Source organism: Barbatula barbatula (assembly GCF_947034865.1).
Source record: "Barbatula barbatula genome assembly, chromosome: 6".
Classification (NCBI taxonomy): domain Eukaryota; kingdom Metazoa; phylum Chordata; class Actinopteri; order Cypriniformes; family Nemacheilidae; genus Barbatula; species Barbatula barbatula.
The window spans coordinates 24,522,936-24,549,545 of NC_136765.1; the positions used below are offsets into that span (position 1 = coordinate 24,522,936).

The 26,610-nt window shown below is 38.9% G+C and overlaps 4 protein-coding genes across 14 annotated transcripts; 3 read left to right on the top strand and 1 right to left on the bottom strand.

The window, feature by feature from the left end:
* Positions 1-282: 282 nt before the first annotated feature.
* Positions 283-2,676, top strand: stx11a (syntaxin 11a). Of its 3 annotated transcripts, none has more exons than XM_079458965.1 (3): positions 286-420; positions 1,116-1,260; positions 1,359-2,676. In XM_079458965.1, the coding sequence occupies exon 3, from the start codon at positions 1,364-1,366 to the stop codon at positions 2,243-2,245; it is 882 nt and encodes a 293-aa protein (XP_079315091.1). In that variant the 5' UTR covers positions 286-420; positions 1,116-1,260; positions 1,359-1,363; the 3' UTR covers positions 2,246-2,676. The 3 variants fall into 3 exon arrangements, with proteins under 3 accessions (XP_079315090.1, XP_079315091.1, XP_079315092.1); XM_079458966.1 differs by lacking the exon at positions 286-420 and adding an exon at positions 481-1,007; XM_079458964.1 differs by lacking the exon at positions 1,116-1,260 and having other exon boundaries at positions 283-420.
* A 1,823-nt stretch (positions 2,677-4,499) lies between these two features.
* On the top strand, positions 4,500-10,640 carry LOC306895170 (utrophin-like). 2 transcript variants are annotated; one of them, XM_079458204.1, is made up of 8 exons: positions 4,500-4,573; positions 4,989-5,067; positions 5,169-5,371; positions 7,247-7,350; positions 7,420-7,567; positions 7,876-7,984; positions 9,214-9,437; positions 10,489-10,640. In XM_079458204.1, the coding sequence occupies exons 3-8, from the start codon at positions 5,234-5,236 to the stop codon at positions 10,630-10,632; spliced, it is 867 nt and encodes a 288-aa protein (XP_079314330.1). In that variant the 5' UTR covers positions 4,500-4,573; positions 4,989-5,067; positions 5,169-5,233; the 3' UTR covers positions 10,633-10,640. The 2 variants fall into 2 exon arrangements, with proteins under 2 accessions (XP_079314330.1, XP_079314329.1); XM_079458203.1 differs by lacking the exon at positions 4,500-4,573 and having other exon boundaries at positions 4,981-5,371.
* A 555-nt stretch (positions 10,641-11,195) lies between these two features.
* Positions 11,196-20,868, top strand: LOC306895169 (dystrophin-related protein 2-like). Of its 8 annotated transcripts, none has more exons than XR_013786760.1 (13): positions 11,196-11,333; positions 11,555-11,615; positions 11,787-11,848; positions 12,032-12,106; positions 12,895-13,096; positions 13,652-13,737; positions 14,249-14,406; positions 15,799-15,965; positions 16,048-16,159; positions 16,540-16,667; positions 16,980-17,121; positions 18,186-18,332; positions 19,086-20,708. XR_013786760.1 is itself a non-coding variant. In XM_079458202.1 (12 exons), exons 1-12 carry the CDS (start codon positions 11,261-11,263, stop codon positions 19,088-19,090), a joined length of 1,257 nt encoding a protein of 418 aa, XP_079314328.1. In that variant the 5' UTR covers positions 11,196-11,260; the 3' UTR covers positions 19,091-20,868. The 8 variants fall into 8 exon arrangements, 5 of the variants coding, with proteins under 5 accessions (XP_079314328.1, XP_079314326.1, XP_079314325.1 ...); XR_013786761.1 differs by having other exon boundaries at positions 18,205-18,332; XR_013786762.1 differs by lacking the exon at positions 16,980-17,121 and adding an exon at positions 18,938-18,970 and having other exon boundaries at positions 18,205-18,416.
* Positions 20,869-21,113: 245 nt separating this feature from the next.
* fbxo30a (F-box protein 30a) lies at positions 21,114-25,435 on the bottom strand. The gene is made up of 2 exons (XM_079459327.1): positions 23,451-25,435; positions 21,114-22,906 (listed from the first exon to the last, which is right to left on the bottom strand). The coding sequence occupies exons 1-2, from the start codon at positions 25,386-25,388 to the stop codon at positions 22,703-22,705; spliced, it is 2,142 nt and encodes a 713-aa protein (XP_079315453.1). The 5' UTR covers positions 25,389-25,435; the 3' UTR covers positions 21,114-22,702.
* Between the last annotated feature and the right edge of the window lie 1,175 nt (positions 25,436-26,610).

Sequence of the window (26,610 nt, forward strand, 5' to 3'; positions counted from 1 at the left end):
AAAGCACCACGAAACATTCTCTAATAAGCAACAACTCAGAGAAAACAAAGAAACTGTTAAATGGAGTCGTATAAATTATTTGTAGACACGTAATTAAAAAAGGGAAGTTGAAAACAACCTTTGTGAAAAACTATGCAGATCAAACAGCTAATTCCGTTATTATTATTATTATTATTATTTATGTGCATTCAGGTTAAAATGTAAATATAAGTATATTGTGATAATAACGAGAGAGGGTGAGGTAACTATTTTCTCATTAAGTAAACTTTCATGTATCGACTTGTCGGAAACTCCCACCAGTCAGTCACCCGACTGCAACGTTTCCTGCAATGATGTGAAATAAGCTGCAGCTCTGTGTGTAAGAAAGCAACAACACTCCCCTTCACACCATCTCAATGCAACACAGAGGCATGAAATAAGGTAAAGCGGCGCTTATTTATCGTTTATTATCATGAAATGTAGTTTGTTTTAACGTCGTCTCTGGCGCGTGCGTCGCGAAACGGTTCGCAGGTGGAGAGTAAAATCAAGACTCCGTATCAATATTGAAAGAAAACTAGCACAACGTGTTTAATGTTGTTTTTGACAGTCGCTGTTTGAATGATTTATTCAGATCGTAGTTTATTCACCATTGTGCTTTCACCGTTCGTGCGTTAAAATGTTATAAAGTAACCGTCGCTTTACTTCCGTATAAAGTTTGATTTCCTTTGTAAATTTGCTTTTTACGTCTCATTGATGCGCAATGTTGACTTTACCTCCACATGTCTCATAAAACACAATCGTGCTGTTCGTTCCTATATCAATTGCTCTAATGCTAATGTTGGACAATGAAGGGTTTACGTTGGGATTAAGATAGATTTGAGACTTTAAGAAGGGTAAAGGGAAGTCCCCACCCATTTTATTCTGTGAGTGATGGGAAATGTGCAGCATCATGGTCGCCACTTCGTTGAGATGACCAGCTTATCAACTCTTTTTTTTGTAACATTGCTTCCTGTTCTGAAGGAAAGAATGTATTGTGAATGCTTACAGTTGGTTTCTTCACTTTTGATGACGTTGGATAAAATGCTAAAGTTTATCATTTAAGAAATCTTCACAGCACGTACGCCTTTCTCTTCCAGGACACAAAGATTAAGTATGTTGATAACCAAACAACATGGGCTCTCGTTGACTTCCCTTGTATGAGGACATAACCACTGACACGTTCATTTCTCGAAATATCGTTTGTGGAGGTCCACAGAAGAACTAGTTTTCAAGAACATTAGGGTGAATACCTGACGAATGACTGAATGTTTTATTGTCTCTAGGTAAAAAAGTGAGAAATTCAAGCACTAACAAACCGATTTTCCCTGATATTTCTCCAGGAAAAATGAGGGACAGGCTGAGTGAACTGAGATGCGTTCCAAGCAAAGTCGTCCAGACGGACGAGCCTGTCGATCAAGGAGAAAATGTGGACGACGGTGAATTCGAACAGCACGCGGTGGTGTTTGATGGAGAAGACATCATGGAGGGTGCCTTTAAAGAAGCCCAGTCCATCCAGAAGGACATCGCTCTGCTCAGGACGGAGGTAAAGAGACTAGCCAAGCAAAACACTCGCTTTCTCACCTCCGTCAGACGCTTTAGCAGCATCAAGCGCGACTCTAACACGATTGCGCGCAGCATCAAAACCGAAGGGGAGAACCTGTACGCTCGGATACAGAAGATGGACGCGCTTTGCAAGGCGCTGGAGAAAAACCGCGAAGCCAACTCGGCTTTGGTGCGCATGGTGCGCCACCAATTCGTCTCCATTACGGGCTCGTTTCACATGGCCATGAACGAATACAACAACGCCGAGATGGTGCAGAGGGACAACTGCAAGACGCGCATCCAAAGGCAGGCAGAGATCATGGGGAAAGAGGTCACCGGAGATCAAATCGAGGAGATGATCGAGACGGGCAAGTGGAACGTCTTCTCGGACGACTTGCTCACGGAAGGGCGAACCGCTCGCTCAGCGCTCACTGAGATTGAGAATCGCCGCAAGGAGCTGTTGGAGTTGGAGAGTCGTATCCGGGACATCCACGAGCTCTTTTTCCAGTTGGCTCAGCTGGTGGAGGAGCAAGGGCCCATGGTGGACAACATTGAGGCCAACGTGTCTTCCACCGAGGACTATGTGGCCAAAGCTATGACCCAGATCAAGAAGGCTGTTAAATACAAGAAGAAAAACCCTTGTCGACAGATCTTCTGTTGCTGCTTTCCATGTTGCAATAAATGATACAAGCGTGCACTTAAGCAGATGTTTTATATTCAAAACGTGAACAGCCGCACAGTGTTAACCACAAGTCACGTGATGTACAGTGGGCTTCGCAAAAATACCGTTGCTAACATGAAGAACACAGGCATCGTCCAGTGCCTGCTTGGTGACGGGTGCGCTTGAGAAAAACTTGGTGACTGTTGGTTAACCACAGGAGCTGCGATATAAATGAGCTGAAGTGATACTGCAATGGAACGCTACGGTTTCTCGTTGTGAGTGTCACAGGCTGTCGATGTGTTAAAGATATCAAAATGAAAGCTGTGAAAACACTTGTTTTATGGCCATATATAGGCGTACAAATCTTATTCAAAAACATGCTGTATTACATAAATATTGCTGTATTTTAAAATGAATGTGTATGGTTTATTAATTTAATAAATGTTTTAAATATTCTTGACTGTTTGTCTTTGTTGGGGTCTTGTTTCTACTGGTTTGCTAGGATTAACACAACCTTCCTCTCGATCTTTTGTGCATTATTGAAGATCAGTGGTGCTTTCCAAAGCGTTACTTCTGTAATGAGATTTGCACACAGGATTGGGTAAAGGTATGATATTGTGGTTTGTTTCAACTGGAACCAAGCAGTTTTGAAGTGAAACCACACTAGATATCTTGATTCAATAGTTGATTTTTATTCATAGTTATTTTGTATTTGCAACTTTTCAGTGTGTTGCTATTTTTCATCGATAGATGTCCGGGTTGGAGAAGTTCTCATCATTGATTTGCATGTTTACAAATACACGTGAGAAAATGTGGAGAAAATACATTAGTTTTACCAGGAGTGGGGTTCGAACCCACGAGGACACACGTCCATTGGATCTTAAGTCCAACGCCTTAACCACTCGGCCATCCTGGTGACCACAGAATGTATATTGGATTAAAAGAGGGAGACAGACAACTCTGATGATGTCATCACCTATAGCATTATGCAAAACAATAACATGCCCAAAACATGTCAAGCATGTATAATCTTTTCCCTATCATCTCCCAATGTAGAACCCTTGAATGTGTGACAAGTTTCAGGAGTGACTTTGAGAACTTCTTCTGTAATAGAAAAAATGAATGTAATTGTAAAAGTTAGATGATATATGGAAATGATCACGGCTTCAAGTAACACTTAAAGAAAATATATTTAATTATATTTGAATACGTTATATATGATTTAAATGATATATTTAAATGACGTATTTAATAACACTGCACAAAAATATAAGCTTTATAAAGTAGGGATATTTTGACCGCTTAGGTGTGAAGGTGTACTAGACGTCGAAGATGTGTTTCCAATTTTCACCGCTAGATGTCAACATTGTACTTTTTATCTAAAACGACAGTCCTGTGTCTGAAACCTATTGCTTAAGTGAATCAATGAGTTATACTCAGAAGAAAGCTATGAATGACTTATACAGTGAGATTTGATAATAGGAATATTTATGGGTACAGGACAAACTCTTTCTAGATTACCCATATCTATAGTTGCTGCACAATGAACACCTCTGGGTTGTTCTATCTACATTTACGTTAACTCATTTGGCAGAAGCTTTTATCCAAAGCGACTTACATTGCATTATACTATACATTTGTTTCTAAGTATGTGCAATCTCTGTGATGGAACCCACGACGTTGGTGTTGCTTTGCTTTAACCACTGAGCCACAAGAAAGACGTTGAAATTAAAATGTATAAATTTGATGATATTAGCAATTATATACCAAATTTATATGAAGAGTTTTGTTCCATAACATGTTTTTAAGTATGTTATCATGTTTTAATGTGTTAGCTGTATTTTCTTTAGTTGTTATGGATTAAATCAAAACAAACCAACTGCAGTTATTGGAATGAACAGTAAAAAAGAAAATGAATTTATCCCATTTTGGAACCAAACTCATCATATTTTTGTACTTATTATGTCTTTTGTTATATGTTCAATGCGTTTGGCAATATTGTATGAACACACAATCATGCCAAAAAATGACCCTGAAATTGAAATTGACATACATTTACATTTAGTCATTTAGCAGATGCTTTAATCCAATAAGCGATTTAAGCAATTAAAGGTGAATAACGGAAGCAATTGAAAATATATACCATTAATAACTCTGTTGAAAGTGCTGAGAATGAACATTGTATACATTTTTTCCCAGATACTATCATTATGGACAATCACATCTATCTTTAGAGATGCATAGCATTTTAAACTCATGTGGTTTTACCAGGACTGGGGTTCCAATCCACGAGGACATCCATCCATCGGATCTTAAGACCAACGCCTTAACCACTTTGCCGTCCTGGTCACTGTGAGTGTTTTCATTCTTTGTTGACTCACGTTTTCATGTGCTAATGTGGTTTAATTGGTACTGGTCATGTGGTCACTGGTCAGGTTTGAATCTGACAAAGCACAATGTTGGTGAACCGTATGATCTCATAAATCAATGCATGAATTTATAGTGTAAGTAAATGTAAATTCTTTAAACAAAAGGTTGCTTTGAAGCACAAAAGATGATGTATGGAATATTTCTGAATCATGCTAGATAACATAGACGATCACATCTGATAGAGGGCATACAACACACGGAGACATTCTGAATTTAAGTGAGAAGAAAAACAAAAGCATTTCATACTGCAAAACTGTGTGTCAAACCAAAACTCTCTCTCTCTCTCTCCCTCCCTCTCTCTCTCTCTCTCTCTCAACATCATCTCTTCCACACACAGAGCATATTGCAGAGAAGGAAACAGGTTGCAACCTAGCTCATCTTCTGAAATTCTGATATAATATTCATTCATTACTCAGGTACTAGAAGACAGGCTCCATCTCTTGATTCTCGACACTTTATTTACCCGTGACTGCTTTTTCAGTTTTTGTGGCAAATGATCGTTTCATTTATTGGAAAGGCTACAGGAGAATGTAGATGCGGTTTCAATGAGGAGATGGTGCAAACATTAGGAGAGACAATCCAATGATGAGAGTCTTAAACAAGTCCAGCAGTCTGAACATAATGGCCATGGTGAGATCTTCACTCCAGAACGTCATGCTTTTTCTACAGCACATCCAAAGAATGACTGTCACATCACCACCATACCAGAAACTCTACAAGGTAAAGGCTTCTTTGTAAAAAATATATTTGATTTAGATCTCTGTTTGATGTCTAGAATTAGGTTCACTTGTGTTGTTGGATGCTTGAGGCGTTTTGTTACTTCTAAAACATAAATATATATATAATAAAAGTATAAAACACATGGACCACTTGTGTGAGGTAATGAATCTTAACCATGAATACATTTTCACAAGATTGCATAAATTCAGATCTGCGGTTTTGTATGTCTTTGGAAAATGGAAGAATGTACATTTTCTGTTCTGTTGTTGCTTTACAAGAGTATTTCACACAAACCACTTTGTTTCTTTTTTAACTTTATTCTCGTCTTTATTTCTTTTAAAACTGGTTTGTTATTAACTTACACTGAACAACATTACTCAAATCTCATTTGATGTTTAATGGGATTGAACCATTTCAAATAAGTCACTTTCACAGCTTTACCAATCTAGACTTAAAGTTGAGCTTTTACCAGGAGTGGGGTTCGAACCCACGAGGACATACATCCATTGGATCTTAAGTCCAACGCCTTAACCACTCGGCCATCCTGGTCACATCTCTTGTATCTTCTCTGGTCCTCAGAGAGTTGTGGTAATAGTCTGTATGTTGGTAATAGCATTAGTGCATTGGCATTCATGGATCTTCCTCTCTGTAAGTGTGCGCATCTCTGATTTCCAAAACTAAAAGTTAACAAAGTGTACAGCGGATTTGAAGGGCGTTCGAAATGTGCCACGATTGAAGACTCCTCTGAGAAATCTCGCTAGACACATAAAACACTGTGGGCATATTTTCACATGCGAAGATTAGATTTGAACTGTCGCAAAACTGTTCATGGGATAAAATCGCAATTTTTTTTAAGCAAAAGCAATGCATTTCATGAACTAAACGGTTTTATTATTAAAACTGAAAGTGGTGAAGGAGCTTGACATAAGATCCAATGGACATATTTGACTGTGAGTTTGAATCCCATTTTTGGTAGGATTGTGTTTTAAAGGAGAATAAATACAACACTACGCTTCGGTCTGCTGAAACGTCAGCTTTTTATGTCATTGAAATATAGGGTGAAGGTCATCCTAATGGTAAACAATTCATCTTGGTTCATCCCAAAAATTCTGCCCTGATTTGTTTAAAATCCGTATGTGAGTCGATATTCTGTGGAATACAAAAGAAGACATTTTGAGAGGTTATGTGTCCAAACAATGGAAGTCAATTGGGTTTGTGGTGACCAACATTCTTCAAAATGTCTTCTTTTGTGTTCCTCAGGGGAAATAAAGTCATGCAGACGTGGAATGCCGTCAGGGTGAATAAATAGTGTTTTTTTTTCATTTTATGCATCATTGTATTGTTAAATAACTTAGTGAGCACTTTCATGTGAAAATGTGAATAAATTCATCCATATACACACAGGAAAATAATTTAATACTTTGTTTTGGTCCTTGGAGAAACAAGTTTGATATTATTTAATCATGTTATTCATCAAACTCGGATTCTGTTTAATGAAATGTTTTATACATGAATACATTTGCACGCACAGCATCATACTGCATGACCGCAAGTAAACTTGATTGAAATGAAAGGTGTATATCTGGTCATCGTTTTTTCTCTACATCACATTAGTATTTAAACATCTTTAGCAGAAATCGTGTTATTTCAGTTTGGCCTTTCCTGCACTAAGTGCTGTCCAGTTAATGGAAGAACAGATAATGGGATTGGCACTTTAATGGATACCGGCATAAAAGCCGCAGACTGTCTGTTTCTCTTCTTTAGGCGTGAGATGGACCTTTATGGTTGTTTGGCCACATTTCCCCTGACATAAATTCAAATGAATGTATTCATATGCATCAATATAATTCTTTTATTTTTGTCTTCTCTTCTCAGGATATTCAGACAGAAGTTGATGCCCAGAGTAATTCTTCTAGAACGCTCCCGGGGAGTCTCCAAGAGCTGGGCAATCTTGGCCACATTCCTATAGGCACCAGAAGGTACAGCCTGTACTGTATAATATAGACATGTACGCAGATGTTCATGCTTTGAACTTCTCTTTGACTCAGAGATTGTTCAGAGAAATGGACTGAACTCATAGATGTCCTGGAGGAGCTGTGGTTCTGGGTAAAACTGAAGGACGAGCAACTGGCAAACCGGCAGAGAGATGCTGATGAAGATGTACACAATTCACTTCTGCAAAAAAATCACTGTATGGTCAGTAATTCTGTACGTTCTTAGCCATTTTTAATTAATACAAAAAAGTGATGTATATTATTCATTAAAATGTAATTTCTTTATTAATACAGCGTCTTGACAACAGTGAACAAACTACAATCATTCCAATGCTGTTCTGAGATCTTGCTTTATCGATGGAAATCAGACTTTGGAATTAATCCGAAGTTTTGCTTTTAATGTTAGTCACACATAGCTTTAGCTCTCAATTTGCCAGCTAATGTTTAGGTTTTACACATTGTTTTAAAAAGAAAAAATCTTCTGGTAATGATGTTGAATGTGTCCGACAGGCATTGATTGGTGGCAGAGATGTAAACAGAACTCTGAATCAAACGTGTCCGTCGTTGGAAGTTCAACCTAAAAGAAAAGAAGTCCAAAGAAATACAGAAACTTCTGCAGGTGAGATATGTGTGTGTGTTCCTCTGTTAATGTTGTTTGTATTTGTCTCCTATTATTTAAAAGTTAAGGATATTTCTGTCAAAAATCTCAATTGTGTTTAATGTCAACATACATCAATGGTTTCTCATCAAATTTGGCAGTAAATGAAAAACAGGAAAGAGCAATAGCTGACATTTTCTAAGTTTTTTCATGTTCATCTTTCTTCAAAGAGATATCTGATATATTATATCTCTTATTATAATGGCTGTCTTTGGTATCTATGCAAATCTATAAGCACTCTTCTAAGAGTCTGAGGAGACACGTGTGACATTACGATTACTAGATTTCACTCAGAAGTCAAGTCGTCTTTCTGACACAAATGGTCGTCTCTGGCATTCAAATGCAAATTTTATATGGCACCTTTCATTTCTGGAGGTCACGGTTTTAGCATCAGTGCGATTTATGTGTCTCTGTAAAGGCTCAGTGGAGACGATTAAGCTTACTGGACACAAATTGAAAAGTGAAAAAGGGTTTTAGTGACCGGATGTAAATCTGTGCTGGATTTGTAACAACTGATCGCAGAGAATATTTATGATTCCTTAATCAAGAGTCCTGAAAAAAAGAAACAACTAGCTCTCCCTGTTTTTCATAAACATTTACTGAGTAACTTATAGTTTACCAACAGTAACTCAAAGTCATTGAGTGCAGCTGTGACATGTCAGAGGAGACCTGACCCTCCCGGCTGTGACTGGTTTCTCCCAAGGTTTTTTTTCTCCATTTATTTATCATAGGAGGTTGGGTTCCTCACCAAAGGGCTGTGATGGCTTGCTAAGAGGAATACTGCATTTATTAGATATTATTTGCTAGAATGATCCTGCTTGTTCTATAACCACAATGCACTGTGCTGTGTTTTACCTTTTCAAAGTTTTTCAGTTCTTCTTATTTTTTCCTGTAAAGCTGCATTGGAACAATGCACATTGGAAAAGCACTATATAAATAAAATTGAATTGACACTTGAAAGTGCTAAAATAGGCTGTTTAATCAATCAAACCCACTACAGATTTTTTTTATTTAAGCAAGTAAAACATGCTCCGTGGAGCTCGTGCATGAAGTAAAATTTGGAGACGCTTTTTTCCCCATCGTCAGATGTATCCTTGTAACGATACTAATCAAGGAAAAATTTTCAACAATTAAACAAATCCAGAGCAAAATGATAACATGACTGACATCTATTTTCAATCTGTTATCAGAAACTGCGCAGGATGAGAATTTTCATCCATCTCGAGCTTTTGAGGTTGGGCGGCGCTTCAGCTGGCAACATGAGCTGGACTGGGCACTGAGGAAACTTCAAGAGCTCCAAAATGCCATGGATCAACTGGACCTGGGCCTGGTCGAGGTGGAGAATAAAAGTTGCCCCTCAGTAAAGCATGGAGGGGTGGTAGACTGTGAACTTGGCAAGGTTGAGGAGATCAAGGTGAATGAAATGTATTAATGGCGGGGTGTCCCATTTTCGAATCATGCCTGTTTAGACAATCTCGGGCCGAGTACCAAAACAACCTTGTAACCAAGTAGCAGTAAAGTGCAGGGTGCACGGACCTGGCCGAACGGTGACGATAGCGAAACATGGGGGTAGGGGTGTGTTTGTTTTGGGGATTTGAACATCAACAACGGCTAAGAGAAATCGGACATCGCGCCTTTAAGGCACAAATTTGCTAATCTTACCTTCTTGTGTGATCAGATGAGAGTAAACTGATGTTTTACATAAACTTAAGAAACTATAACCGTCGTAAAATTCTTCGATACTACTGTTCTTTTTTCCTTACCATAGTACATAATAAATTGTGTTATAGTATAGAGAATTTGGCCCTGAAGTCATGCCGTGTTGCATGCTGAGTGTCGCGGCCATATTGGTAGGTGGTAGCGGCTCTTTTCTGCTAGTGAGTTCAGTTCAATGTTGTTCCGTTTGACTAAGAAGACATAAACATGGTGTGCTGTGTGCGCACAGTCATTTAGGACAGAAACTAGACAATGGAATACAGTTGTTTTGGTTTCCGACTTGTAAACAACGCGAAGGAAATCACATCAAGGATCATGTATCATGTTTTAATCGCTACTAAACAACCTTCTAAGATGGCACCGTCTCCCCAGCATGCAATACGCCATGACGTCGATTGACAAGCTCTATATACAGCAGTTTTTCACTTCACCATATTGTTAACAGCACAGCATATACAAAAACAGTGTATAATTACCATAAAATGTTACAGTATACTATACATTTCTGCAGTTTACTATAGTAAATACTAAAGTATAGCACTGTTTGTTGTTTTTCATGTGTTTGATTTCACTTTACTTGTAATAAAACGCTGTAGATTTATATTTACCAACATATTGGCTATGGCCATTACATAAATGTAATTATTGTAAAAGTGCACAAAGATAATTTATATATATTATATGCCACAACATCTATAAAATGGAAACCCTCAAATACATACCATATTTCTTTCTCGCCCAAATAATAGTTGTACAGATGCCAAATTGTGCTTCATGGACAAGAGCTCATCCAATGCTGTCAAACTTCATCGACCCGTTCACATTGGAGGATTGACCTCAAAGGATTCATTCTTTTTAATCTTGCTTTAGGATCACTCAGAGCCCAGTTTTGATCTGTCGGTTGTCATCAAGCCTGATGAGTGTGTGACTATCCTGTTCTTCTGACGATCCTGTGGGTAAAAATATTGACCTTCCAGATCGATCCGGGCAGCTGGAGAACATCGATAATTAAGCCGCTATATATCCGCTTTGACACTCTTGGGCCTTGTTTCACCAACAACCGCATTAAATCTGTCAACTTGTTTGTGTAGCTCAGACAACAATATTTCTCTCCCCAAACGCTTGTCTTGGAATTCTGTGTAATAGTTTTATTAATGTAACTGACAGGGTTTTATAATATTTCCCTTTGGGAGAAGGCATTGTCATTCACAGAAGATGAAAGGGGCAGTAATTATATTTTGGGCATCTAAAGACTCGTTGAAGACAGGTTTGTTGATGCGTCTAAGGATTTTAGAAGTGAAGTATCATCAAAATTTCTCCTTAATATCCCTGCCTTTCTCCGAACTGCCCCCTATAGTTTGCTTTAAAGGCTCTTTCGTCCAGAGACACAGAAATGTTTCTAAAGAGCCCATTGATTTGAGCTGGTATTGTAGTTCTGATAGCGCTGTGTCTGTAATGTTTTACCTTTTATTCCCTTGAGGTAGATTTTTTTGTAACATCTCAAAATCTTACCAGGGGACCATGGGTGATCAGCATAGACAGAAGCAATGTTCTCGAACGGACAACAAATGTTTGCTTCATGCCTTCTTGTCCGGTGAGTTAAGTTCCCACAGTCAAGAAGAAATCAAATCAATGTAAAACGAATAATGGAATTAAGTAAATCTTCCATTATTCAATGTGAATTCATATATGATGATCTTTGTTTTAACCTTTGTTAAAAAAAAGATTTAATGACCTGAAAAGTCTTAAAAAATGTATTTCAAAAATCATTTGTATGGTACAATTCAAACAAAATACTTGGTTCTTCCCTAACAGTTTCCGTTCAGTGCCCATGGCAGAGAGCTGTTTTTCAAAATGGCGTCCCTTATTATATCAAGTGAGTTTTATATACCAACAAACAGCATGTCCATTGTAAAAAACAATTATGCTTTAACATGTTTTAAACTAATTTTGTCAACGGTTAACACATTTACAATAGCAGTTGTAGTCATCACTAAAATGAAATCTTAAATATTGTTAAACCATTTTACATTTTAATTACGTCTAGTCATGAGCAGCAGACCACGTCCTGGGACCATCCTCAGATGACACAACTGTTTCAGTCGATGGGTCTGTTCTGTCACCTGTCAATCAATTTCAAGCTGTCTGTCATTCTCTCCGTTCAATAGTCTGCATGCATACAAAATACATCTTAGTGTGACAGCTGTCGTGTGTGGAATTTAGGACCTTTTTTCAGTGAGATGATGTTATCGGAATTTTCTAATTTATATTCTTTATGTTCTCAACTCTCAGTTGATCTCAGCCAGGTCCGTTTCTCCGCCTACCGCACAGCCATGAAGAGCCGTCGGTTACAGAAAACCCTTTGCTGTGAGTATATGTTTCATTTAAAGATGAATGCATTATTCTGTAATCAACGATATTTTTCTTCTCCTTTTTTTCAACTTAAGGTAAATCTCTTCAAGGAAGATGTAATAAATTGTAATAACATTTCAATGAATCAGAAAATGACTCTTCGTTTAACTTTGCCACTCATCTTTGCCACTCATCTTTGCCACTCATGACGCCTCACATCGCCAACTCCCATTGACAATAAACCCCTGTTATTCACTTTGTAGCTCTAAATGTGTGTAAGCGTGAGTCCCTGATCACTCTGAATGACAAAATAATTCATGAAGAGAAGAAACCACTTACAGGAGGCAATTTAAAGGCAATTTTGACAAAGCAATCTCAAGTTCTCATTGGTAATTTTGTCATGCACGTTTAGGGCGTTTATGGTAAACCAACCATGAGTCTCTGGCCTCCGGTAGGTTTTCGGAAAGCTTCAGAGGCACCCGCTGATAACATCAGTACAGTACAAACTGTGCAAAAGAGCCTTCCGTCAAGTGACTTGCATGGTGTTTTGGTAACAGACCTTGCCGTCAGTTTATTGCTTCACATATTGGGACGTGCATGATATTGAAACGTATAATTGGTTGCAAATCTGATGAATGCTGATAAGAAATATAATTTTCACCCCCATTTCTGCTGGGAATTTTCATTACGCGCCGTCGGATGAGTTACGCGCTGGTGACTTTCATTAAAGTGCCTTGAATTAAATCCGTTGTGGAGTTAGAACTGAGATTAAATCACATGTTAATATCGTCTGTCTGTTTCAGTGGATCTTTTGGACCTCAGCATAGCCCAGAGCGTCTTTGATCAACACAAACTCGCTCATAATGAACAACTGCTAGATGTTCCAGACATCATAAACTGTCTCTGTACAATGTATAGACAACTTCAACAGGTTCACCCGCATCTGATCAACGTCCCTTTATGTGTGGATCTGTGTCTCAACTGGCTTTTAAAAGTCTATGATAGGTATGTTTAGATTGTTATGTGTATAAGATATATACAAAGTCAAACCAAGTGGCATGTATTGGTAAGTAAAATATAAATACCGTATGTAAAAGCAATACATAGAATTAGACTTTTTTGGGTTACTATAATGTACTAGACCACACAACTTTTGGAAATCTACAACCTGAGCTCACAGGAATTCGTAGCTATTTTAAGAGGAGGCTTATTTGAATGAAACCGTAGGTTGTGATACAAAAACATATTATTACTAAAAAAAGCAATTCTGAAGCCCCACCACTAACATCATCGACGCAAAAGCAAATCGCACAAAAATGTACGAATAAGATTATACGAATTCATACGAATTAGCCACATTGTAAAATAGTTACGTTCTTGCTGTGAGACTGTCTTCAAATCTACAGAATATTGTTGTTCTTATACATATGTTTACTGCAAATTTTCCAACGTTTCAACATCTGTATTTTAATCATCGTATCAATTATTGACTTACCTATATATTATAACACTAAACTGGGCTAAGAAATTAAATGTAGAATTATTTTACCTTGTGCTTAGTGACAGAAGTGGAAAAGTTCAGGTGTTGTGCATGAAGATCGGCTTGTTCTCTCTTTCAAAGGGACAACTGGAGGACAAGTACAAATGCAAGTACTTTGCAGTCTTAAAATCCTATTTTGTTTTATTAGTTTTAGTATTTTACTGTAATAACTCTGTACCACTTCAGCATGTTATAGAGTCTCATTTAAAAGTCAAATCTCTAGTAAGAATGAAATGCATTGTTTTCCCATTGTCCTGAAGTTTCCTCATCCAAGGATTCCCTTAAAAGAACAGTTCCCCTTCAAAATGAAAATCGAAAATCCTAACATCATTTAAACCCGTATGACTTTCTTTCTTCTGCAGAACACGAAAGATGATATTTTGAAAAATGTTGGGAACAGAACAGCACAGCCCCCCATTCACTTCTATTGTAACCGATGCCAGTGAATGGGGGGCTGTCACCAACATTCTTCAAAATATCTCCTTTTGAGTTCTGCGAAAGACAGAAAGTCATACAGGTTTGAGTGTGACAAGAGAGCGTGTAAATGACGACAGAATTGTCATTTTGAAGGTGAACTACTTTAAGTCGGCTCAGTCCACAGAAATGTCCTTCCACAGGTTTGTTCGCTCAGGTTGCCAGCGCTGCAGGTGTGTGTGACCAGAGGCAGCTGGCTGTACTGCTTCACACCAGCATCAGAATCCCACATCAACTCGGAGAGGCTGCGGCGTTTGGAGGCGGCAACACGGAGCCCAGCGTCCGTAGCTGCTTCCAGCGTGTGAGTTTAATAAAATGTTCTGGGTTCAGTGGAAGTTCATGTCTTTGGGCATCATCAGTGTCACGCTGGCAGTAACCACAACTTGCTTGATGTCACCATCCGTACCGCAGACCTAACAGAGATGATCAGTCTCAATTTGCCACCCAGAAAAGTCACAGCTATAAAATAGTTGTATAAAAACAGTTTGACAACTTTACAGCCCAATTCTTATTGTATTTAAATTATGATTTTGATTTAAATTATGATAAGTGTATTTGAGGCATACTATATATTGGACGGTTTTATACATTCATTTTATACAGTGCGGGGACCTGAGCTCAGGTCGCCCAAAGCACAGTTGTGCCACATTTCATGTATATTTGAATGTAAACCAACACGAAATTAGTTTCTAGCCCCCGATTAGCAATGTTTCGCATTTAATTATTTTTCATTTATCTAGTTCTATATGACCATCAGAGTAGATTTACCACTCATGGGTAAAGTGCTCTTAAATCCAGTCAAACTCCAATAATCAGTTTCAACATGCTCATAAATATGCAAATAAGACCCAAGGGTTACAAATGTCGTGTATATGTCAATTTATTACTACTTGAGTAAAGGATGAACCGCATGAGACATGAATCGAAATACCTTTAGATAATTTCAGTGTGCAGTCAACAAGTGAACAAATGTATGCATTCATGAATAACAGAAAAGTCATAATGACGATATCATTAATGATGCAAAACTGTATGTGACGTTTGTAAATTCCTAAAGGAAGGTTCTGGCTAACTGAACGTATGCTCGGAAATTGAACCTCATCGCCACAGATCAATGAGTTTTGACATATGAATAAATGATCAACTCGGAGTGAGAGTTCATGCCAGGGGATTTACACCGTCACACGGTTCTGAATCGGTACGCCTGACAACCCACACAGCTAATGCACAAACCACTAAAGATATTCAACTGAAATGGATTTATGTGCATCAACTCTTAATATCAGATGATTGAGTGCTTTGTGACATCCACATGTAATGGATACACAGAACGCTCGACTAAAAGATACCCTGGACCTAAGTCTCCAGACTTCAAGCTTGTACTTGTGTCATTTAATGTTCCGTGTAGTTAAAGACTCTTGATGATTCTGCTTTTACTGGCTTTCTTTAATTGATTCATAACTCTAGTAAGAGTTGTTATGCCGTTGGGACAGACAGTGAGACCCATTGGCAGCACTTGCAAAATTATTAATGAATCCCTGGACCCCCTTTGTCCAGAAAAGTCACAAGGAGACGTTACACTTTCTGATATGCAGTTCGCTTCTGAAATGATAAATAGACCATTAGAGAGCTTTTAGACTTTTTTACTGTGTTACGTAATGAACGAGAGGTCGGTATGCGCTTTGGGTTTCAGGTAGGCGGTGAAGACTTCATCGAGCTGGAGCAGTTTGTGGATTGGATGCATTTAGAGCCGCAGTCGATGGTGTGGTTACCTGTGCTTCATCGAGTCGCCGCAGCAGAAACGGCCAGACACCAGACCAAATGCACCATCTGTAAAGACTGCCCTATGATGGGCTTCAGGTAAACCAAAATCAGCCATCAGCAAATCTCCTTTAAACCGCACTGATGGATTATAACAGCAGTGTTTAAAGTCTGTTCTCAGGTATCGAAGTCTAAAGCACTTTAACTTCAACGTGTGTCAGACGTGTTTTTTCTCTGGAAAGGTCATCAAGGGCCATCATCTCAGCTACCCCATGGTGGAGTACTGCACCCCGGTGAGCATCTGCATCTCTTTGACTTGCACTTTCATATCAAAAGTTTGTTCTCATGAAAGCAGAACTCGGGAATTATTTTTTCATTTCCCAAATCAATTCTCATAAAAAAACATGAAGCACACAGAACTGTGTCTTTGTATTTACACGATGATGAGATGAATTAGACTCGTCTCACAGCTGGTTAGTTTGGAATCTAGGATTAGATTACTTTTTATTTCAATAGATGTCTATAGAGAAAATAAATAGTAATGAAACAGTATTGCTCTTTATTAAAAGAGTAACTGGGGAACGTTTCTTCAGAAATAGTTGATGTAGTATGCCGTAAAAGGATGAATACAAATGCTCGTGACACCGGTAGTGTATTTGCGTGTCTGTTACAGACGACCTCCGGTGAAGATGTGCGTGACTTCACCAAAGTACTAAAGAACAAATTCCGCTCGAAGAAATACTTCACCAAACATCCTCGCCTGGGCTACCTGCCAGTGCAGACCATTCTAGAAGAAGAGACGTAAGCAGTTTCACCGGACGGTCTGTATGTTCCTCCTGTGCTGATCATTTAGTGGATGAAGATATGAATAGCAAAACCTCCTGAACACTGAGCTTTTATAATGTATATTTCTCACATTCATTCCCAGAAAGACTTGCTCTTTAATAGCTCAAGACATTGAATGGAGGTTTAACTTAGAAGAAGAAAAATGGCACAAATTCTCAAATCTTACGTCTCAATTTACTCTTCAAATGTCTTTGCTGTCCAGAGACATTAAACGTTGTTTTAAAACAGTGCCAGATTATATTTTTACAAATACCCTTTCCATTGTAGTGATGATCTCCCAACATCATTTATCCTCATGAGACACATTACTCGAGCTCTCTTCATGTCATCTGTGTGCTGGCACACATCACAGGCCATTCATTCATATCACCGCAGAACATCAACAAGCCGAGATTTCTTTCTCATGCAGGTGAATTTAATTATAAAAGCAATCAGGTATCTGTTAGTCACATCATTGGGGAAATGAAGAGACGGGGTATTTATCACATTGAAGACAGTCTTTGATATTAAAATAAACCACCTGCTCTCGCAGACTGAAGAATGTTGTAACTTCCTCTGCACATGTTTAGATCATCATCATTCTTGTTATGTATATGACACTGCAGACCATTAAGACTTAAGCCGTTTATGAATGCGAATCTAAACGTTTTCCTCTCTTTTTGCAGCTTTGGTTGTTTCTTGTTTGTTATCATCTGTTAGCTTGTTTAACCCGCTTAAAAATAACAAACAGCCTCAGAGAATGCCTGAATGTTATTATGAAAATGTCAGTGCACGAAAAAAAGAATTATCAAGCCAAATGTCATGTGCAAACAAATGCTACCAGACCATTTCTCAAAACAAGATTTCTAAGCCATTAGTTGAATGAGATGTGATTTTTATTGCAAGTATGAAACAGAAAAAACACAGATGTGTTTGATCATATTAGCTATGTTCCATGATTTATCATGTCAAATTTAACAAACGACATACATGGTCAAATAAATGGTACTCGGTTTGGAGTATAACATGCATTCTGTTTGCATTCTTTAGTTTAGCTTAAGTGGCCGAATACGTTTTGTGCCAGTAAAGATGCTTCTCATAAACAACGCAGCAGGAACGACGTTCTTAATTGGCGCAAGTAAAATAAGCACATCTGCTGTTTTTAAAAGTCACCGGTAAGCCTCCAATCTGCATTCACTAACAAGCAGATGTTTTAAAATAAAGCTTTCTTCTTTTGCATCCTGTTACGAGGGTCCAGGGATTGCTTAAAAGCTTTTTGTTTTGCTTTCAGCTGAAAATATTTGGCATGTTCTTTTGTTCTTGTTTTGCTGAATTCTTCCAAATATTCAAGTGAAAAGACAAATTCATCATGTTGTTTTACAGCTGGATGCATCAGTTTGATGAATGCAGATCTTTTACACGTCTCTACGTTTTCTGGTCGCCTAGTAGATGCAAAATGAAAAAGATTGTGTTACACTTTCCATTTTCGCACAGCCGTCTTGAATTTCTGCAGGAGGTACGACCACAGCATGGCTCAGATACATGAGAGATCATCAGATCCAGCCGCATGTGTTCATCGGAGTCCGCCTGACACCCTGAGCGGGAACAGACCGATCATTCTCAGAGCGAGGGGGCAGACAGGTACCCGGACCACCTCACCTGATAAACAGATGCACTGATGTGTCGCACTGATGTGTTCTGATGCATCCAGAATAATGCAAAAACGTATGTCTACATATTGAAAGAATATTTTGTTGTTAGGGCCAGTGTTTAACATGACTGCTGATGTTATTAAAGGGATGGTTCACCCAAAAATGATTTAATCACCCTCGTGTCATTTCATACCTGTATAAATTACGTTGTTCAGATTAACATAGAGAAAGATATTTGGAAGAATGTTAGTCATTTTCAGTTCAGGGACATCATTGACTACCATAGTAGGAACACGTAAAGTCCCGGAACTGAAAATGACTAACATTCTTCCAAATATCTTTCTCTATGTTCATCCGAACAAATGTATACAGGTTTGAAACAACCCGAGGGTGAGTAAATGATGACATCAATTTCATTTTTGGGTGAACTGTGTAATATCTGTGTACTGACTATATAGATAAATCGCCATGAGTCCGATTCGAAGTTCTGTAATAAAGTCTCTTGCATTGTGTTTTCAAATGCTGCTTGGTTTAATATTTTTTCTCTAAAGAAAATCTCATTTAGACATTTTAAAACGTTTCTTCTGTGTCCAGATATATTTTGTGGAGCGAATGCATCAGGCATCGGTAATTCCACTTTCATTCAGATCAGATCTGTCGATTTTGCTCATCGTCTCAAAGAACACTTGTTAGATCTGACAGCTATGATCTTTGTGTGCGATTTTCCTCTACTGCTATCCAGGATGACTGCAGTTTTGGCGTGACAGCACTTTTATCATCTCTATCTTCTCAAACGGTTTGGAGGTGGAGTGGCTGTATTGAAGATGCAGACCTGGAGTCTGATCGCAGGGACACATGGGGCGGTCACAAAACTTCCTCCCAGAGGGACTGATAGTATACACAAACATTCTCTCACCCGCCTTGGCTTCTTTATTCAGCCCTGACCATCAGTCCTGGTGACACATCTACACAAAGCTGGTTTGCAAAGATACATCGTTGAATGCAGAGAGTGGAAAAATTCCGTTATAGTGGAGCAGAATTGATTGATTTATTCTGACGTATGTTTCAAACATACGTCATTGTTTCTAATCAATTTTCTTGCGTATGCACTTTATCTTGGTGATATCTTGTAATGCTTGATTTTGTATTGTCTGTTATATCGTCCGGATTAACATTCGAGAAGAATCATAAAGGTGGAGCATCAGGTTGCTAAACCATTTAAATTTTTTATTGTAGCCATTGTGATGTATTTGGCATTAGGCCTTTTGGGTTTTTTTGTTAGTCAGATATGCGAGGTGACAGTGTTCATTCACTTGTTTGCTGTTGATCGTGTAAATGTGATAAAAAAATATATCTGCTTTTTATCATTTAGATTTGAGGATGTTTGATTCTCATCAGCTGCGCTAGAAATGTGTTTTGTCTCTCTTTTTACATTTCGTTTGATGTAAAGCTGGATCCTGAAAGAGCGTTTTACATAAAATATGTTGTGTTGTATAAAAACTGATGGAAAGCATTTTTATTTTGATGGGGTCTGTTCAGAAAAACGGCTTTAAGCTTTTAAGTGCTAATGGTTTGACACGGACGGATAGATGAGCAGCGTTGTTTAAAGGATGATTGAATGTTAACAAAACACAATGCACTGCAAACTATGACTTTTTCTTTCCAAGCATTCTTGTCTTGTTTTTAGTGAAAATATCAAAAACTTCTTAAATCAATATACAATGACGTTACAAGCAAAGTGACCTTAGATATTTTGTCTTGTTTTATGAAAAAGAATGTAAGTTAAGAAAAGAAATCTGTCCATGGGGAGAGCAAAATAAACTTGGATTTAGTTTGACCTTTTTCTCAAGTACTGAATTCAAGTTTATTTTTCTCTGGACAGATTTTTCTGTTTGTTTTTACCACAAACTTACTTAATTCCAATATTATATCATAAGTAAAGACCAAATATCTTTGCTCACTTTTCTTGTCAAGTAATTGTATTTTGATTTAGGAATGTTTAGATATTTGTACTGCAAAACAAGACAAAGACACTTAGTAAGAATATCATTTTCAATCATCTAAACTTTGCAGTTAGAGGCTCGGTGAATATCAGCTGTTTAAACTTCATCAGATTTTCTGGAAAAGCCTATTTCCATTAGGGTTCTGCCAGCAGATGATCCCACCTGATCTGCTCGGGACATCTATCATGTTTTGTCATGTGGATGTTTTGGTAAAGAGGTGAAATGATGTTGTGATAGACAATACTGAAAGATGAGACACGGTATCTTATTGTAAGATTCAATAAAAATCATTTTGTTAATGTTCATACATACAGATTATAAAAAAACGTATGAACCAATGAAACCTATGACATTTTTAAAGAATGTTTACCTGTCATCTGTTTCATTTGCTTTTGAGTTCATTATCTCATTAGAAATATGTTTCTTAATAATAATAATTTTCTGTTTCTCTCTTGTAGCTTCTGATGTATATGTTGTAAACTGCAGCAGCACCTGGTGGCAAAAACATTAAAGCACTTCTGGTATTGCTGCTAAAGGAATCAAGACGTTTTAAAATATCTTCTGTCACACCAAACTCAAATTCATTTGTTAGAGGAATGTTAGAGGAATAATGTCATTGCATTAATGCCGAAATCATTTCTGTCCCAGCTAGTTTGCACAATAAACACATTCAAAATGTTAACATTAGAATATTTCATAGCTTCATTAATTTGATATAATCTGCTGTTTGCATGTCGTTGTGCTTAATGAAATAGCTCACCAGTCTTTGGATTTCCTCAAAATTTATTATAAAATCTTGACAAAATGCAACAAAGGATTCATATGAAACTATTACTTTATCAAAACAAATCAAACATCTTATTCAAACATCTTATTTACAAAAGAGTCTTTCGGACACTAGCATGCATGAAAGATGACAGAATAAACAAAGACATTTATAGCAGGTGTCAGTATTTGGAGATAATGTATAATTGCTTTACGAAAAAGTGGAAACCATGGAGTGACGTAACGTTTCAAACAAATAACAAAAACACTAAAAAGCCAAGTGCCCTCATACAAGCATGTATATATATTAATATAAAGTTGAAAAACCTACAGTATATAATATGAGTAACAATCACTTCAAAAGACAAAGGGACATTGTGCATATTGACAGATGTCTTTAAAAAGAGATCACTCATATGTTTCATAACAGTGTTCTTTTCACAACACGTGTGTCAGAAGTCATACCTTTGTGAAAAGTTCTCAAAAAATAAGTATCAAACAAGGCAAAGATTAAAATATCGCAACATTTCAGGACGTCAACAAACTAAAACACTGTAACTATACACCTGAATAGACATGGTAAAACTGGACTCTATAATCGTAAACCGGGCTGTCCAGTCCTCCTCTTGGAGACCGTCTGTCTTGCAGAGCTCCGTTTCTAATAAAGCACACCTGAATCAGATTATCAAGATCCTCAAGACTCATGGATATTTATCTGCGAGTGTGTTTGAGCTGAACTCTGCAGGACACTGGCCCTCCGGAAGCAAGGTTGGACATCCCTGCTGTAAACCCAGGTAATGTTGGAAGAGAAATATCAAGTAATAAATTGCCATCGATGATCTTTGTCTGTAACGGAACATGCTTCGTGTTAAACCCCTGAGAGACAGAGAAATTTATCTCCACATGCATTGTGTGCGACCACACATCACATTTACAGGCCACACCAGCGGTCCTCGCACCCGTCCTGCAGGTTTATGTGCAGCGACTCGTAATCGAGACGATTGTAAGCAGTTCGCCAACAGCACATCCTTGACATTTACACAAATGTCTTTTTTGCAGGTAATTTAACGTGGCACCAAGTTGGCCGACGTTGTTTTTCAAAAGACAGAAAGACCAGAATAATCGCTGCGTGTGAGTCGGAGTATCAAGTATATTGTTAAAAAACTAAAAGGCATAAATGCTTGTCAGAATTTTGGACAATAGTCTCAAGATACACTACACATGCATCTTGAATTCGTGTATTAGAAACACTCAGTCAACAGTTTTCTTTTGGTCGTTTCCATCGCTTCGACGATTCATTGTTTCTGGTTTGCTACAAATCAAACAAAGAAATTAACTTGTAAAAAAAAAACCTTGAAAAATATGCAAGACAGAAAAACCATCATCTATACATTGAAGATATGATTTAATAGAAAAACGTCTCCTCCAAAAAGTGGTTTAATTTCCTGATGCTACAGCTTGACTTTTTTCTACTTTGCCATAAAAAAAGTTGTTTGTTCAGGTGAACATATAAGGCGTGTAAGATGTCTATCAGCACATGTGATAAACAAATCTAAACCTCTGAGCAGCATTTCTGTCTGTTTCTGACTGTCTATATGACTGGTTTCAGCACTGAGCGCAGAGATCGTCCCTCCTTCGTGAGTTCTCTCGTGAAGCTCATGCATGGGAGCGGTACGGCGTCTTCTCTGCGTGCTATCGTGTTATACTTGCAGGTCTTCAGGTGGTCTGCCATGCTGGCAATGTTGGCGAACTTCCACTCGTTCACAGTGTCAAAGGCAGTACTGAATCTCCACACCTAAAAATAGAAGTGATTAGAAACGTATTAAGATTTTGGTATTTGTATCTACATTAAGTCTTTTTTTATGCACTTTATGCACAGTGTTTTTAAGCAAGAATAAAACAGACAGATGTAGATATCAACCAGGCCAATAAAACTACTCGTATATGTTTTATTCATATCAAAATCTACCAACAATTGTCGATTATTAAAGTCATTTTGGATAACAGAGTCTGCTAAATGTACATAATATTACACAATATGTATGCATATATATTGTACATTTGTTTTTTAACATTCATTTTGTTAATGTATAGACATTTCTTTTCATGATGTGATACAGTTTAATATTGATAATATTAAAAGCCATGATTATTGCTATTGTGTCAATACTATCATAGGTTATTCAACAACCATTTGAAATCTTTCCACGATTACAGACTTTTTCTTTGCACAAAATAAAATAAAACATGGATTAAAGAAAATCCACAGCAATAATTACCGTGATAATATCGATACCGTGCTTGCAATACTCGGAATACTTAAAAACAACTTGAAATACCTTGTCTTGCACCAGCCAAGATGAGGTTCCGTCAACGCGCTTTGTCTTCTTCCAGAGTAGGACCACCATGCCACGGGCCTGAAGCAAACTGGCACACACATTCCTCATAGTGTGTGACACCCGGGACAGCTGGCACAAGCTGAAGCCATCGAGGAAGCCTGCAATATGTTGGAGTAACTCAAAGGGCAGGTCGCTCAGACGGTCACAGAGGTAGCCATAATGACAGGTGCTTCTTGCAAACGGTTCATCTGGACAAGAAACTAAGCCAGGCTGGACCCCAAAAGAGCCCAAATGTCTGTCATGGATGATTCTAGAACCTTGTACCGAGGGGCAGAATCTTCTCTGAGAGTGCGTGCATCCGTAATACGCCAACGGGCATCTCTGCTCCATCCATCCGTTAAGACCTGCGTGGATGTCCCCGTGGACGTTCTTAAAATGGGACGAGAACTCGTCCCTGCGAAACAGCTGTCCGCACACGAAGGTGAACATAGAGCGCTGTTTGGTCTGATAGCGAGTGACACACTCCAAGACCAGGTCCAGTCTGAGGCTGTGGAACGGGCTGGGGTTGGATAGTTGTGGACTGGCGTGGTCACAGGCGGACGCCGAGGCGATGTCGCCCACCATGGTACTGGTGGCCAGTATGGCAGAAGGGAGGGAGAAGGTCTGGGTGCCTAAGTCGATGCGATACCTATCAACAAAGCGACTGTCTGAGATACTTCTACCGCCAGGTGAGTCACCCAAACAAAAGAGCAAAGCAGCTGTGATGAGGTCAATTCCATTAAGGCCCATTGGATCATCTGCCACCTCAAGGTCGGACGTGTCAACGGCCTTGTCCTCCATCTTGGCTTTGAACAAATAGGGGCCGTACAACAGTGCCTTTCGCCCATTGAGTGTAAACAAGTTCACGCCCCTGAGGTTCTCCAACTTGCGCTCCAGCCATCGGTCCTCAATCCTTAAAGGCAAATGGTGCAGGATGTTGTTTTGCATCAAGTTAGGCAGATGGATAGGCAAAGCAAGAGGTAGTTGAGCCACTTCTGGCTCCCGTGCTACAAATGGCATGGAATGATAAGGCAACACCTGCCTGACATTTAATGATGCATCTTCAAGATTGTCCCGGTTGTCTTCGTCCCCTTCCTCGTGAAATCCATTGAGTCCATTAAGTTCTATCCCACCATTCACTTCCTCCTCTTCCTCAGAAGACATGTTCACCAACCAATCATCTCCTTCTTCCTCTGGGTCCACTGGAAAAGGACAGTCGGCTCCACCTACAGCTCCCAGATCAGAGTCCGAGTCCGTATCACTTTCCTTCATTTCTTCACTCCTGAAGACCCTATCACCATTCTTGACAATCAAGTCGATATTCTTTGCACTACTAAGAACTTCCAAAGTGGCTGCAAAGTCTCCACTGTTCTCCACCGGGATTGCGTCCTCTTCCTCCTCCGTTTCGATCAGTTCTGATTCCTGAGGGTCGGTGTACATCCTTTTATTTTCCTGATTCTGCATTTCCACCGTTTTAGTCAAGGTGGTTGCCACTTTCAGAGACTCCAACAGCATACGTTGATCCTGAAGAGCCAAAGCCATATCAAGCTGTTCCACATCACAAACTTCCTTACTCAAATTCTCGTAGGACTTGCGATCGGCATAGCTCACCGGCCAGCGATTCCATTCCATAGTGCAACACACAACGCTGGCTGGACATGTTTCAAGGTGCTGAGCCATCCTGACTCTGGGGATGGTAAACGGACATCCGAATCCATGGTTTAGACATGGCACTCTTTCATACGGGCAAAGTAAGCGATGTTCAATCAGTTTGCATGAGTGGAAAATGGCTCCGCACACAAGAGGGCAACCTATGAGGTCACAGGACACACTAGCTTCCGGTCTTATCATACATCTTCGGTTCACGCATTTCAAGCAATGGACATGAAGCTCCTCCATTGCAAATATGAATGATTATCTTGTTCCAAAGAGGCTACACCAGACACTGTGAAACAAAAGAAAACAAACCATTAGTTCTGATGCCCATTGCAAAATTGTATTTTGTGCATGTATTCATTCCCATTTTGAAATATGCATGATTGTGTCGATGACATTAATATCATAATCTTATTTCGGACACACGTGTTTGGGTGTCACATTACACAAGGCTTAAAATCTAAGTCTGCTGTTCATGTGGCAAGTCCCCTTTAGCTCCGAAGCATAAATCAGACCTGGTGCCCTCTTGCAGTATGTTTACCAAATCACTAAACCATTGCATTGCCATTTCACAACTCTCATTCAGGTCACAGCCATTCTTCAAGAACTGAGAAGGAACATGACCCCTCTTACTTGAACGGCATGTTATAGGAATTGGTCCTGGCTTTCGCTCAAAAGAAACATTCAGATACTGCAAAGTCATTCAAGACGCTTCTCTCCCCAACACATGACGGGGTCTGGCTGGACCTGAGCAGTTAGTCTCAGTCAGCATGACCTAAATGCAAACAGTCTGAGTTAGTTGGGGGTCTGTCTTTGCCGGGTGGAAACTCTAAATTGTCAAGCTGACTCCAACATGGCCTCTTAATGCCAGCTGGATATAAACATTGCGAAATGTTTGTGTACAATGCCTGCATGCCGACATGTGATGGCTCCTTTTGCAAGACCAAAACAACAAGGGTTTGGCATAGAGCTCAAGTGCATTGCTAGAGTAATCTGGAATGGTTGCACAAGCAACTGCTTAACAGGTCACAACAGGTCAGGTAATCACAACAGACTACAAACTGATCTGCTTCACTGACCCCCAAAACACAACGTGACCCTAAACATGATCGAGGACCAGATAGGCCGGTTGAGTAGTATATCTTATATTTAAGATAGACAGACAGACAGACAGACAGACAGACAGACAGACAGACAGACACAAATTGAGAGATAGGTAGACAGACAGACAAAAAGAAAAGGTTAGATAAAGAAAAAGTGAGAGAGAGCGAGGTAGACAGACTGATAGAAGATACAGACAGACTTACAGATAGATAGAGAGGAAACTGAGAGAGAGAGAGAGAGAGAGAGATAGGCAGGCAGGCAGAACAACAGATAGGGGGAGAAGTATGAGAGAAAACATAGATAGAGAGAGAGAGAGAGAGAGAGAGAGAGAGAGAGAGTGGGAGAGAGAGAGATAAAGAGT

Bases quoted from the DNA above. Each gene is read 5' to 3' on its own strand.
- stx11a (XM_079458964.1), top strand. From the start codon at position 1,364: ATGAGGGACAGGCTGAGTGAACTGAGATGCGTTCCAAGCAAAGTCGTC.
- LOC306895170 (XM_079458204.1), top strand. From the start codon at position 5,234: ATGATGAGAGTCTTAAACAAGTCCAGCAGTCTGAACATAATGGCCATG. The intron at 5,372-7,246 runs GTAAAGGCTTCT...TTCTCTTCTCAG, and splicing joins CATACCAGAAACTCTACAAG to GATATTCAGACAGAAGTTGA. The intron at 7,568-7,875 runs GTCAGTAATTCT...TGTGTCCGACAG, and splicing joins TGCAAAAAAATCACTGTATG to GCATTGATTGGTGGCAGAGA.
- LOC306895169 (XM_079458198.1), top strand. From the start codon at position 11,261: ATGGGTGATCAGCATAGACAGAAGCAATGTTCTCGAACGGACAACAAA. The intron at 11,334-11,554 runs GTGAGTTAAGTT...CTTCCCTAACAG, and splicing joins GCTTCATGCCTTCTTGTCCG to TTTCCGTTCAGTGCCCATGG. The intron at 15,966-16,047 runs GTAAACCAAAAT...GTCTGTTCTCAG, and splicing joins TGCCCTATGATGGGCTTCAG to GTATCGAAGTCTAAAGCACT.
- fbxo30a (XM_079459327.1), bottom strand. From the start codon at position 25,388: ATGGAGGAGCTTCATGTCCATTGCTTGAAATGCGTGAACCGAAGATGT. The intron at 22,907-23,450 runs GTATTTCAAGTT...TTCTATTTTTAG, and splicing joins CTTGGCTGGTGCAAGACAAG to GTGTGGAGATTCAGTACTGC.